Source organism: Phaseolus vulgaris, chromosome 9, assembly GCF_000499845.2.
Source record: "Phaseolus vulgaris cultivar G19833 chromosome 9, P. vulgaris v2.0, whole genome shotgun sequence".
NCBI classification, from domain to species: Eukaryota; Viridiplantae; Streptophyta; class Magnoliopsida; order Fabales; family Fabaceae; genus Phaseolus; species Phaseolus vulgaris.
Genome location: NC_023751.2, coordinates 33,764,765 through 33,776,409, shown reverse-complemented (window position 1 = coordinate 33,776,409; position 11,645 = coordinate 33,764,765). Strand labels below are relative to the sequence as shown.

Sequence of the window (11,645 nt, the reverse complement as noted above, 5' to 3'; positions counted from 1 at the left end):
GTTTCCAGTCGAGTTGTTGTTGTCTCTTGATTAAACCTCTTTCTTTTTCTTATATTGAGTAATGTTCTCATTCTTTCTCCTTGTATCTGATATCGTTTCTAGTTATATTTCCAAATTGATCACAATCCTGCATATCCAGTCTATTTCCGCAATCACTGTCCCTAATAGAGAAGTAAAGGGGATTTTTTATTTTTATTTTCAGAGATCGGTGTTAGGATCATTTTCATACTATGATTGTGTTCGAACTATGATCTCACAACCCCCAGCCTCAAACATAAGCCAATGGGGTTGATAAACTTAAAACATAATTGGTTTTGAGGCACATCCTAGAGATTGGTCTTGAAACTAACTTGATGATTTGGACACTATGTTTGAAACCTCTATTCTTCTAAGACTCGAATCCCGACCCACTAATCTTAAAGTCTACAACGGTCTCATCATACTTATAACTCTCACACTATACTCTTTTATTGATACTCATTGTTTTATCCCATTTCAGAAAACACAATGTCACTGAGCGGAACTAAGATGACTCGTCATACGAAAGGCATCTTGAACAAAGAGAAAACTGTTAGTGTTGTTGTTATTGACTCAGAACAGACCGTCACAATACCATTGAAAAGAAAGCACTTTGACTATAGTCTTTCGAAACCCAATCACATCGAATTGGACCCAGATGACTCCTCTCACCAACATTCCACATTTGGCGGCCAAAGTCTTTATTCTCACCTTTTGATGAACATGGATGATGACAATGATTGTACTTAATTGTACTTTGGTAGCTAAGTAAATACTAATTTAAAATATTTATCAATTATAAAAACTAATTTAGATATAATAATATTTTTAGTCTCTAAAATAGTATCTAATTTAGTCAATATAACAACTAGTTATTTTTTGTCTTTAAAATTGGTTTCTATTTAATGATTTTCTTGTAGTGTATACCTTCATTAAAACTATACTAAAAAGCATAAATTTTGAAAGAGAATTTATCTACCAAACACTAAGCATATAACAATAACACAAATATTACTAACATAAATGTGCAACCTTGTGATAAGCCAAAATATAAATATAAAAGAAATGTTGTGTATTGCAATGACTAATGTATTTACAAGTACGACACCATTAAAGTCAAACGATATTGATTAGCATGTCGACTACAGGTCCTGTGTTGACACAAAGAAGACTTAATAAATTCTTTTATTTTATGTACAACTTGTGACTATAGTATGTGAGAATAATAATGCAATACACATGTCCAAGAACCAAGTCTATCATGAAAGAATTAAACACATTGTCGTGGAACTGCATTTTGTAAGAGGGGAGATTGCATGAGGATTTGGGAAGGTAATGAAGGTCTCAACAGATCATAATTCCTCCGATGTGATTACAAAAGTTTTGTCAAACAACAAGTTCTTTCAGTGCTTGGATTTGATCCAAATGATTGATGATTAAGCCTGTAATGGGCTTAGTGACAAAAAGCAACTATCACTTAGAATATTTATGTTGAACCAATGTGTAAATTTGTGAAGATTGACTTAGTGAAATTTTGTTTAAAGATTCTTAGTCTGCTTGATTTTGCTAGACCCTTCGATCTTTGATATGCAATTTCTATCATATGTGGTAGATGGTCTCAATAAACTATCTAGTCTCTTAATGTCTACTAAGACATGAATCGTTTGGTGAAACTGTCTAAGTGACTTTTCAACTTAGTAATGAGAATAATTCATTCATATCAGTCCTCTCGATTTCAACACTCAATATCGTCAATGTGATTGGTGTGTTGGAGATTTCATATCGACTGATAAAACTAATTTATAGTATATAAGTGAGGAGGACAAATCTCATCTTACTAAGTTGATTTTACAAGAATAAATTAGACTTAAACTCATTTAATAATTATTGTTCTTGGTTTGTCATTAGACACTTTGAATTTATTCCTTAGAACAATTTTATAGGATTGGATCATAATGTAAAACTTAAAGTCTTTACAGATATTAACTAGTCTTTAGAATTTACAAAAAGAAAAAGCAATTAGTGAGAGGATTAAGGTGAAGAAGTGGAAATGTGCAGGATTTGTATCGTGTATGCACTTTTTTGCTATAGGTTGCTCATAGAGTTTACTGGATGATTCCACAGTTCCACTGTTACCAGTTTTCAGATCATGTGTTCGCCTTTCTATACTTTCCTCTGTTATTGGATTTTTTACTGTACCGTATTTTTGTATCAAATATACTATAATTACATGTTGCTTCCTTCCTACTACGGCCTACACATTTCTTAATTTCCCTTTTGAATAATCTAATTGGTAAATACAAAAGAATAAGTAAAAGTTGTTTAGATTTTCATTTCCTATATCAGAAGTACTCCTTGTGAAACTCGAAGCGTGTAGTTGTTCTGTGGCTCAGTTCAAGTGATAGCTTCTTTAGCTCCTTTGCCAATACTGGCATCCCGCAATAGAACACCCCTGCAAGTTTATACATTTGCTTTGTTAAAATTTTCTAATATTGGCAACTAACAAATATGGATCAAGCTTTATAACTGAATACATCAATACAAAAGTGTTCCAAAAACCTCACTGCTTAGCCTGCATGCATGTGCTCCGTATGCAGAGAGGGATGGTTTGCAACTCAGCTGTTTCTGTTTTAAATTTCTACTAATGTTATTTTAGGATTATCTACCTGCTTAACTATTTAATCATATTGAACAATGGTTAATTAATATATTATTATTAGTTGACTTAATTAACTCATATGAGTAGACCTAATAATAAAGAATTTGTGAATAAAGTAATGGTAACCAGATGAAAATTTTATTTAATTTATCAATCATTTATTTGTATTATTATATTATAGTTGTTAAATAATTGTTATCTCAGGTCATAGGTTTTAATCTTCTTATCATTGTTGATAAATTTTTTTTTGACTTAATTAACTAGAATACTTCTTTAACTTTCCCAATAACAGTTTTTTTAAGGAGGGAACGGTTAATTTGCCTTACATTTTCACTACTTTGGTTTTCATTTTTATGTAGAGGGATCAGTTTTATCAGTATAACTTCTATCTCACTCAAAATTAAATTGTTAAGATTTGCATTATTAGTAAGATACTTTAAACTAAGTCATAATTTTATAAGTGTAAATAATTTAAATTATTGAAGAATTACTTCATAGTTGCATTGAACAACTGGATCTATAGTTTCATGTAAATGATGAGCACATGCTTTAGTACTATAGTATTATTCATAGTTTCAACCGGTTACTACAGCCCCTTTATCTTAATTTTTATCTGTGTCCTTTACTCCTAAGCATATTTGTAGTGTTTTGTGGATGGTAGGAGAAGGCCTAGGGCCTGACTTCATGTGATGCATAGCATTGGCAATTTATAATTGGTGTCCCAATATTGCAGGAAAAAAGAAGGAAAATTCAATATCCTCTCTTAGAAAACGGTTCTGCACTTTGTAGCTAGCAATTTACCTACTGTAGAAAACGGATGTTTAGAGGCAATCTTGTTGAAAACCTCTTTCCAATTGGGCCTAGCAAAGTGTGTCCTTACCTGCCATTGAAAAACAACAAAAGGAAAATGGTCACGTTATAATGTTTAGGTGTGTAATCATCACAATAAGCACAAACAATGAACATTGTTCATTTTGTGTTCACAACTCCAGGTATTGAAGATCTTACTCGAGTGCCTGATAGGATGTCAACACCATGTTTGGCATGGTTAAGTGCTTGGATCATGGTGATTAAGGTTGATCTCGCATCCCCCTCTTCATAGACACTTGTAAGATAGTTGTGGAGCTCAATTTGCCCCTGAATCAGATTAAAAAATAAAAACAAAAGAAACAAAAGAACAAAGGAGAGTTAGTATATCAGAAAACTATTTATAAGTAGAGTCGAGAGTTATTTATGAACACCATATATATATTATTAGTTTTACTTTGTGGTCCATTTCTGCAACTTCGTCCATTACTCCTTTAAACCATTCAAAAGATCCAGGCTCCCTAGTAACCCAGTAGAAATAAGCATTGGTAGTCCTTCGTGCTCTCTTATTTCCTCCTGGTGTTAAGTTTGACGATGTAAAACTATTGGAGCTCTCATCTGATCTGGTTGCTTGACTTGTTTCTGTGTTTGATGGCTCCTGCACATCACCTTATAAAAATTGATAACTGAAGATGGAAGTGGAATAATTATATTTTCTGAAAAGGGAGCCAGATTTTGCACTTTACCCCGGCTTCATCCATTGTTTTGGTGTTATTGAGAAGATCTCTGAGAATGCTAATGAAAGGAGTTGCTCCAATTCCTAACCCTATGAGGAGTAGTACATCAAAGCGCTGGTAGTCTTGTGCTGGAGCTCCATAAGGGCCATCAACAAGCAGCCTCGGTTGTCTGTGAAACAAATCTCTACTTTATATAACAATTTATGATACTGAAATTTCGAATAGAATAAGTTGACCAGGAACTAAATTCACCACGCTCCAAAAAAATAGGAGGACCAAAATGGCTGGTTTCAAAATATAGTTACCAAAACAACTTTTGATCAAAACTTTAAAGACATTTTATCCTTCTATTTATGAAAAAAAATCTGGCCTTTACTTACCCTCTTTGATCCAGTTGTATTAGTTCACCAAACGTCGCACCACGTTTAACCGTAGGCAAATTGTCATCTTCTTTTGTTAGGAGAAGCTTAAGTTCTTGGGTCCAGTCTCCCACTGTCCGGATGTGAACACTTAGGTACTCATCTCCAGGAGCTGAGGTGATGGAAAACGGGTGCCTAAAATGTATTTCAAGACGAGATATTTAATTTGAATTTGCACATGTACTCATGTCTATAACTTTTACAATAGACCCGAGAACTAGAACAATACCACTCAAAGGGAGAGATTTTTGGACATTGTAAAAATATGTACTGTCCGCTTTTGTACTTGAATCCATTAGGCTTAGACATGATTAAGCTGAAGACATTTCCTGGTAGCCCCGAAACCTGCCAGATCAATGTTAAGAAATATGTACCGGAAAAAACAAGTTTTTCTCATGTTATATCTGTATAGATCCTTATGCTAAGCTTAGTGGGAGATGGAAAAGTAGATAGAGTTTCAATTATTTGGATGATTACCTTCAGAATTTTCACCATATAATGTGCTGATCTTCGAGTGCGTAGAGTACGCTCTGCTATGTATAGCAACAGAGGAACAGAGATATAGAACCATGTCTGGAATAAAAAGGAAACAAAATTACTTTCAACTTATCCCCATGGTTATTGTTTATAGCATTTGAAATTCTTACCGTTTTCTGGTACCAGCTATGGGTCAAATACAAGAATTGTCCATGGACGAGTAGCAGAACGTAGACCAGAGCAAAAAGGTGGTGTGAGTACCAAAATGCGTTGAAGCCTGTCAATCTGTTAAAGGGTGAAGGAAGCCTCAGTGCGTTTCTCCGGAAGTGGTGAGTTGCTAGAGTGAAAGAGATGACCATGAGAATAACCATTGAGATTCCAGTTACGCCTTCTACACCGGTCAGAAGTGATTTATAAGTGGGTCTTTTGTTATTGAAATCTGAAGATATAAGTGAAAATTTTTCCGGAGATGAGTTTACGAGAAGGGGGAAATCACACGCCAGATGATTGCCGGCATGAATGGCGACTGCAACAGCTATGGCGAATGCAATCATCTGTAGAAAAGGACGGGGACAAAATCAAATTCTCAAGCAATTTGTATGAGCTTCATTTAAATGTTCAGCCTACACGACTAGCATTATAATTATAAAAATATCCCGAGTTGACAGCCGTCTTACCTTGTGGAAATTAATGTTGTCATCGAAGGGCACAAACTTTCTGGCTCCGGTGGAACGAAGCCATGTGAGAGTGTTTCGGCAAACTGGTAAGAGGATGAGAGCCATGTTGAACTTGAGTGTTTCCGCAGCACCCTTGGCTATTGGTATGCAGTAGCTCATGACTTGGAAAGTTGATCTGTTTCTATACTGGTAAAATTTCCAGCCAAAGAGGCTAGCACTGATAACTAACCACAAAAACAAAATCCAACCCCTTCTCCAATACTCTAATGCAAGGCATTGGAGGGTCCTGCGCAATCTTTGTATATCATTTCTAGGCATTGTCTCGGTCATATTTTGACTCCAGTTTACACTTGCGCTGCTCAGTTGTCTGCTGTAGTTCATATACCTATCTTTCTCTAGTAACAACATTTCTAGCTGCCACAGCTGAATAAGGACAGTAATTTTAGTGATCAACAAAAATTGTAACACAACACTTCAATAATCTCCTCAAGTTAGATGGCTGGAATCAGTATATTGCTCTGTTTAACTTTTTTTTTAAATGTAATTAACTGTTTTAAAGTTTCAAATTACTCCCTCCAATCTTATTCGAGGAACTAACTTAGGTAAAAGAATCGATTTAAAATATCTCTTACGTTAACTATTTTTTACAAAATATCTTTAATTATAAGAATTTTTAGAATTAATAAACAATTAGTTGAATGTATTAATATTTTAAATCATTTGACCGGCTGATTTTTGTGCTGTATGAAAAATATTGAGAACATAGTCTGACTATTAATTAAAATTAAAATAATGAATATATTAATAATAAAAGAGGTTAAAAGAACTTAATTAAATTCATAAAAAATACTCCTTATTAATGCTAAAAATAATTTTAAAAAATATATAAATTTAAATTTAATAATATGTTAACAAATGTTTTTAATTTCAATTATAAGTTTTTCAGGTCTAAGACAGAGGGTATTTATGCTATAGTTTTGTCTTTTTCCGCACTCTTACCTCGATATAACCCAGGTTTTCTGGATCTAATTCTTCCATTATTAACGAGGCGTATCCTTCAGCTTGTTCCTTTAGCTTTGATAACTTGTTTGCGGAAGCACTGAGCATTATGAGCTGTTGAAGAAGATTATAAACAAAGCGTATGAACAAGACAAAATATTCACGTCAGCAATAAGTAATGTAATTTAAAAAATTCGCACACCATCTCACAATCCAATTAATATATATCTTTCGCTATTTTTCTCTTTTTCTTGATTCATGAATATATCGTAATGCATTTTAAAATTTGATTCAATGCAAGCTTCTCCGCATTAAATTAATATATTTTTGTTTACTCTTTCTACATTCATGAAGTTATTTTAATAGGATAATAAATTCTGTTAATTTATACGACATGTTTTTTTTAACCACATAAAATATTTTTTTTAAAAATTAACCTTTTCACTGATTAAAACTAATTTATACATAAAATGAAATCATTTTATATATAAATCAATTTATAAAAAATATTTTATACAATTTAAAAAATAATAATTTTAACTTATACATAAATTAAGATTAATTTATAAAAAATCAATTTTATTTTTTAATCCAAACATAAAAAAGATGATTTAAAGTCATTTTCAAAATTACATATGGAATAAAATTCTAGAGGATCCATTTTATTTTGTCTATATTTTTTTTTTTATTTATTTATTTAAGAGTTAGTAAAAAAGATACTGATGACTAGATATAATTTTCAAGCTACATATAGAATAAAAATTCTATATATGGGTCAAATTTAGCCATACAAATGTCAGATCAAACTCTGTATTTAAATGAGCTTGAAGTTTAACCTATGGTTCTTTATTATCATTAGCATTTTTCGTACAGTTTTTCTCTTAAATCTATTGCTTAAAGCGTATAATGCTTAACCTTAAGGTCACAGATATATAGAGTTTCTCGTTTCAACGAGGAATAAACTAATAATGATAATAAGCAACACAAACCTAATTAAAAAATTGAAGCGAATTTTGGAAAATCCTTATTTTTAATGTCCAATTTTATTTTATTTTATCTCCCATTCATTTTTTCAATATCATTTTAAATATATCTCATGTAAGCATATTTTTTTTATAAAATAATAAATTTTCTATAGGAGAAACAATTTTTCTAAGAAGTTGTTGCTAAACTAACATTAGGTGTGATTTAAGAAATTAGTCTTGATTAAAGATTAATTTTACAAATGATGGTGAAACTTGATAAAATAATAAGAGTTTAGTGGATAAATGTATTTCTTAAACATCTTAAGTCTTACCTCTTGTACTTCCTCTCTGGTAATTCTTCCGTCCTCGTTAATGTCTGCCCTGAAATAAATAACTTTTTAATTTAACATTTAAAGAACAGTGCCAAACCTGGTGATTAAAAACAATTATAATGAATTGTCATATTTAAATACATGATTATTTATTCGAATTGAAGGCTCTGCTTGCCACTTTCTATTAAATGAAATTATCTATATATATTTTATATGAAGATTAATATCTCATAATTTAATTTCAAGTCGATACCAAAATCACTCTAAATAATTTACTATTTTCTATTAAATTCAGAAGTAAAAAAAGTGATTAGTGAGTATGAATAAAAAAATGAACATTATGTTAGAATTATAGAAAAGTCATAAAATAAGAAAGAAAAAAATCTGCCTACAAGATGTTTGAAGATTGAGTGAAATGAAAGGTAATAAGTTGGTGTAAAATGATAGTACATATAGATAAGATATCATTATTTTGTTTGTATCGTCTACAGAAGCATAGACTCTGGGTCTCTACAGTTTAAACTAGAGAAGCTTAAGAGGTGCACGTCTTGGGTTGAACAGAACCCTTGTTTTCTTTCAACTTCTGTCCCCTAACTCTACTATTCCAGCTATCAAATTCTGTAACTAACAGGTCCATGATACCAAATTAAAAGAAAAAACATATATTTTTAAAAATAATTTGAATAACTATCGAATATAAAATATATTATGTAAACAAACATTTACAAGTTAAGAAGTTGTGTACTAGTTAACAGTTAAATTATGAATTAAAAGGTAGTTTATCTTATGAACTAGTTTTGCTGACGAGAACCACGAAAATATTGGGCATGTGAAGGGAAAAACAATGTTTCTTAATGATTCCAAAGAGAAAAGATGATGAAAAACTTACATGTCAAAGAAAATCTGCAGGCGAGCATCAAAACTCTGGTCTGAAATTTGCAACCAGAAGTCGTGCAACTCTTCTCTGTTTATGCTACTAACTCTCCTTTCCTTCCTGCGACTCAATGCGTCGTATATACACACTGCAAATTCCTTCGAATCTTCCATTCCTTTCATCATTCAATTTCCCACAAATTTATAATTATTTTACTAAAACTGCATCTCTCAATACGCTCATGCATTTCCTTCAAGATCTAAACTATGCCTTGGCCTCAGTATTTAAATTATATACAATCATGCATCCTATTATTTCACGAACTAAAAATGTAATTAAGGTTAATTTAACTTGAATTATAAATCCTTAATTACCTATGCATTCACCGAAATCTTCTCGAGCGAGTAAGCCATCCTTGGCCAACACGCTGAACCGTTCTTGCACCTTTCCCCACAACTCCTCGCTGGCTTCCCCGGACTTGCTGATGAATCTCAGACCTTTCAGAGCTCTCTGCGCGCTCGACCGCGTCCGTTCAAGCTTCGCTCTCATCTTCCGTGCGTTTCGCGCCGTCGTCACCGGATCTTCGGCGGCCACCACACTCTCCACCGACGCCGACGACAACGACCGCAGCCACGGGAACTTCCTCCGAATCCTCGACGTGATAGAGAGGCTCCGCGCCACGCCGCCGCCGCCGTCACCTCCTCCGCTGCTCGACGACGGAGAAGCATTGGGAGCGGAATACGCGGCCGCCGGCGTCAAGTTGCAGAGCACCACGGCGTCGTTTTCGAGCTCCAGCGTGATCTCCACGAGCTCCTTGTGGTGGTTGCTCCGGAGATCGTTGAGGAACACCGGCATCATTGCGCCGTAGGCGCGTCCTCCGGTTGCCGGCGACGAGGTGGCGAAGCTCTCCGGCAATTGGAACTCGCTGCTGCTGCATCTCCCGAACGACGACGTCCTCATCAAACAATGTAGTTGCAATACGTTTTCTTCGTTTAATTCTTGAAGCGAGTTACTTCTCTCTCTCTGTGTAGAGAGAGAAAGTAAAATGTTTGAGTAGATGGTTTTTGGTTTACACGTTTGAGCGTGGAAGTTTGTATTAAAACAAAAGAAAGGAAATGGTTGGAAAACAAGACAAACACCTCTCAACGAATTTGCGCACACGATTTCAACGCCAATCTGGTCTTCCCGCACCTAAGAGAGTAGTTGAGAAATGGGATCTTCAATTTCTCTACTCTTTTTTACTCTAAAATAAAACCAACCAATTCCTCACACCTCTCCCACATTTCTTTATATATTGCTTCATCCAGTTGTACTTCTACTTCCAACAATAATAACAATCGTATCTCTGTTCCATTTATTCTTAAATCTCAATATATATTTTTAATCACAAATATACAATAATGCACAATTCTATAAGAAGTATATTATTATAAAATATTATTATTCTAGTCGTGTAACATCATCGATAGCGAATCATCTGATCAATCACTTCAACAAATTCTTGTTATAATAGACTAGATTCTGAATAATTCTAAAATAAAATTTGTACTTATGAAATTTTGTTATTTTTAGTCGAGGAAGTTGTTAAATTTTGGTGGCCAATGAAGGCTGGTTCATGAAAGATGGATAGGGAAGAGGTCATAGAATTGGATTAACCAAAGTGAAATTAGCGTAAGCAATGGTCATTAAGAGGGGATATGCTTGTGTCATGTGAATTAAAATATTCTCCTTTTGCTAACACTAATGACACTTTCCAGTTACAGAGGTTGAACTATATTCTTTCAAGTTGTTGGAGGCTATTAAGTTTTTAAATAATTTACATAGGTCCCTGTGATTTCATTATGCTTCAATTGACTTTTTTTTCCCTTAAAATAATTATTAGATTAATTTTTAAACTAGGGCAAACATGTCATGCAGAATATATAATTGTGGTCAATATATATAAGAAACTTTGTGAATTCTTCTCTTAAATTGGACATTGGCATATCTAAGCTACCTTATGCTTATATTGTCAAATTAACCATACAATAGGGTGTACATTTATTTTGCCATTAGATGTTCATTAATTAGAATGCTTGTATATCTATACATTAAATTATAATATTTTTAAGTGCTGGCTAATTTCTCATTTTATTCTTTTTGAAAATTAAATATTTTATACATTTTAACCTTCGGCTTCCCCAATTAATAGTTAGTATAATTCCATGATAACCAAAATAACTTCAGAAAACTTTCTCTTTTATAGTTCACTATATATTTTCTTAAAATCAGTTCAAATATATTAAATTATACTTACTGTATATTTTTAATTGTATCTAATTAATTTTAAAATAATCATATATTAATATACATTAAATATTATCTGTGACATAATTGAACCCTCAAGATATAATATTAATAATGTTTTCTTAAACAAAAATTTGAGACTTTTGACAATATTTTCAATGTGTTTTTATTCAGAAAGTATAAGCGATAGATAAAAAATAATTATACACTCCATATTATATTACATACGTACCATGTCAGTTTTTTAATAATTAAAATAATTAAAAATATTATCTGTGTAAAAAGAAACAAGTGATAACTGGAGAGAGTATTATCACAGTTGATGTTTAATTAATTAGTTAAATAAAATAAAATAAAACAATCTCGTTGTGTTGTTAGTGTCTCCCACGTCTGAA

At 32.7% G+C, this 11,645-nt stretch overlaps 1 protein-coding gene across 2 annotated transcripts; it reads right to left on the bottom strand.

Annotated features, from left to right (window-relative positions):
- Window positions 1-1,993: 1,993 nt before the first annotated feature.
- On the bottom strand, window positions 1,994-10,290 carry LOC137822634 (respiratory burst oxidase homolog protein E). 2 transcript variants are annotated; one of them, XM_068627553.1, is made up of 14 exons: window positions 9,339-10,290; window positions 8,980-9,139; window positions 8,091-8,139; window positions 6,794-6,907; window positions 5,795-6,217; window positions 5,288-5,671; window positions 5,118-5,213; window positions 4,870-4,985; window positions 4,602-4,775; window positions 4,231-4,390; window positions 3,942-4,142; window positions 3,686-3,814; window positions 3,479-3,557; window positions 1,994-2,470 (listed from the first exon to the last, which is right to left on the bottom strand). In XM_068627553.1, exons 1-14 carry the CDS (start codon window positions 9,922-9,924, stop codon window positions 2,361-2,363), a joined length of 2,781 nt encoding a protein of 926 aa, XP_068483654.1. In that variant the 5' UTR covers window positions 9,925-10,290; the 3' UTR covers window positions 1,994-2,360. The 2 variants fall into 2 exon arrangements, with proteins under 2 accessions (XP_068483654.1, XP_068483656.1); XM_068627555.1 differs by having other exon boundaries at window positions 2,196-2,470; window positions 3,483-3,557.
- Window positions 10,291-11,645: the final 1,355 nt, after the last annotated feature.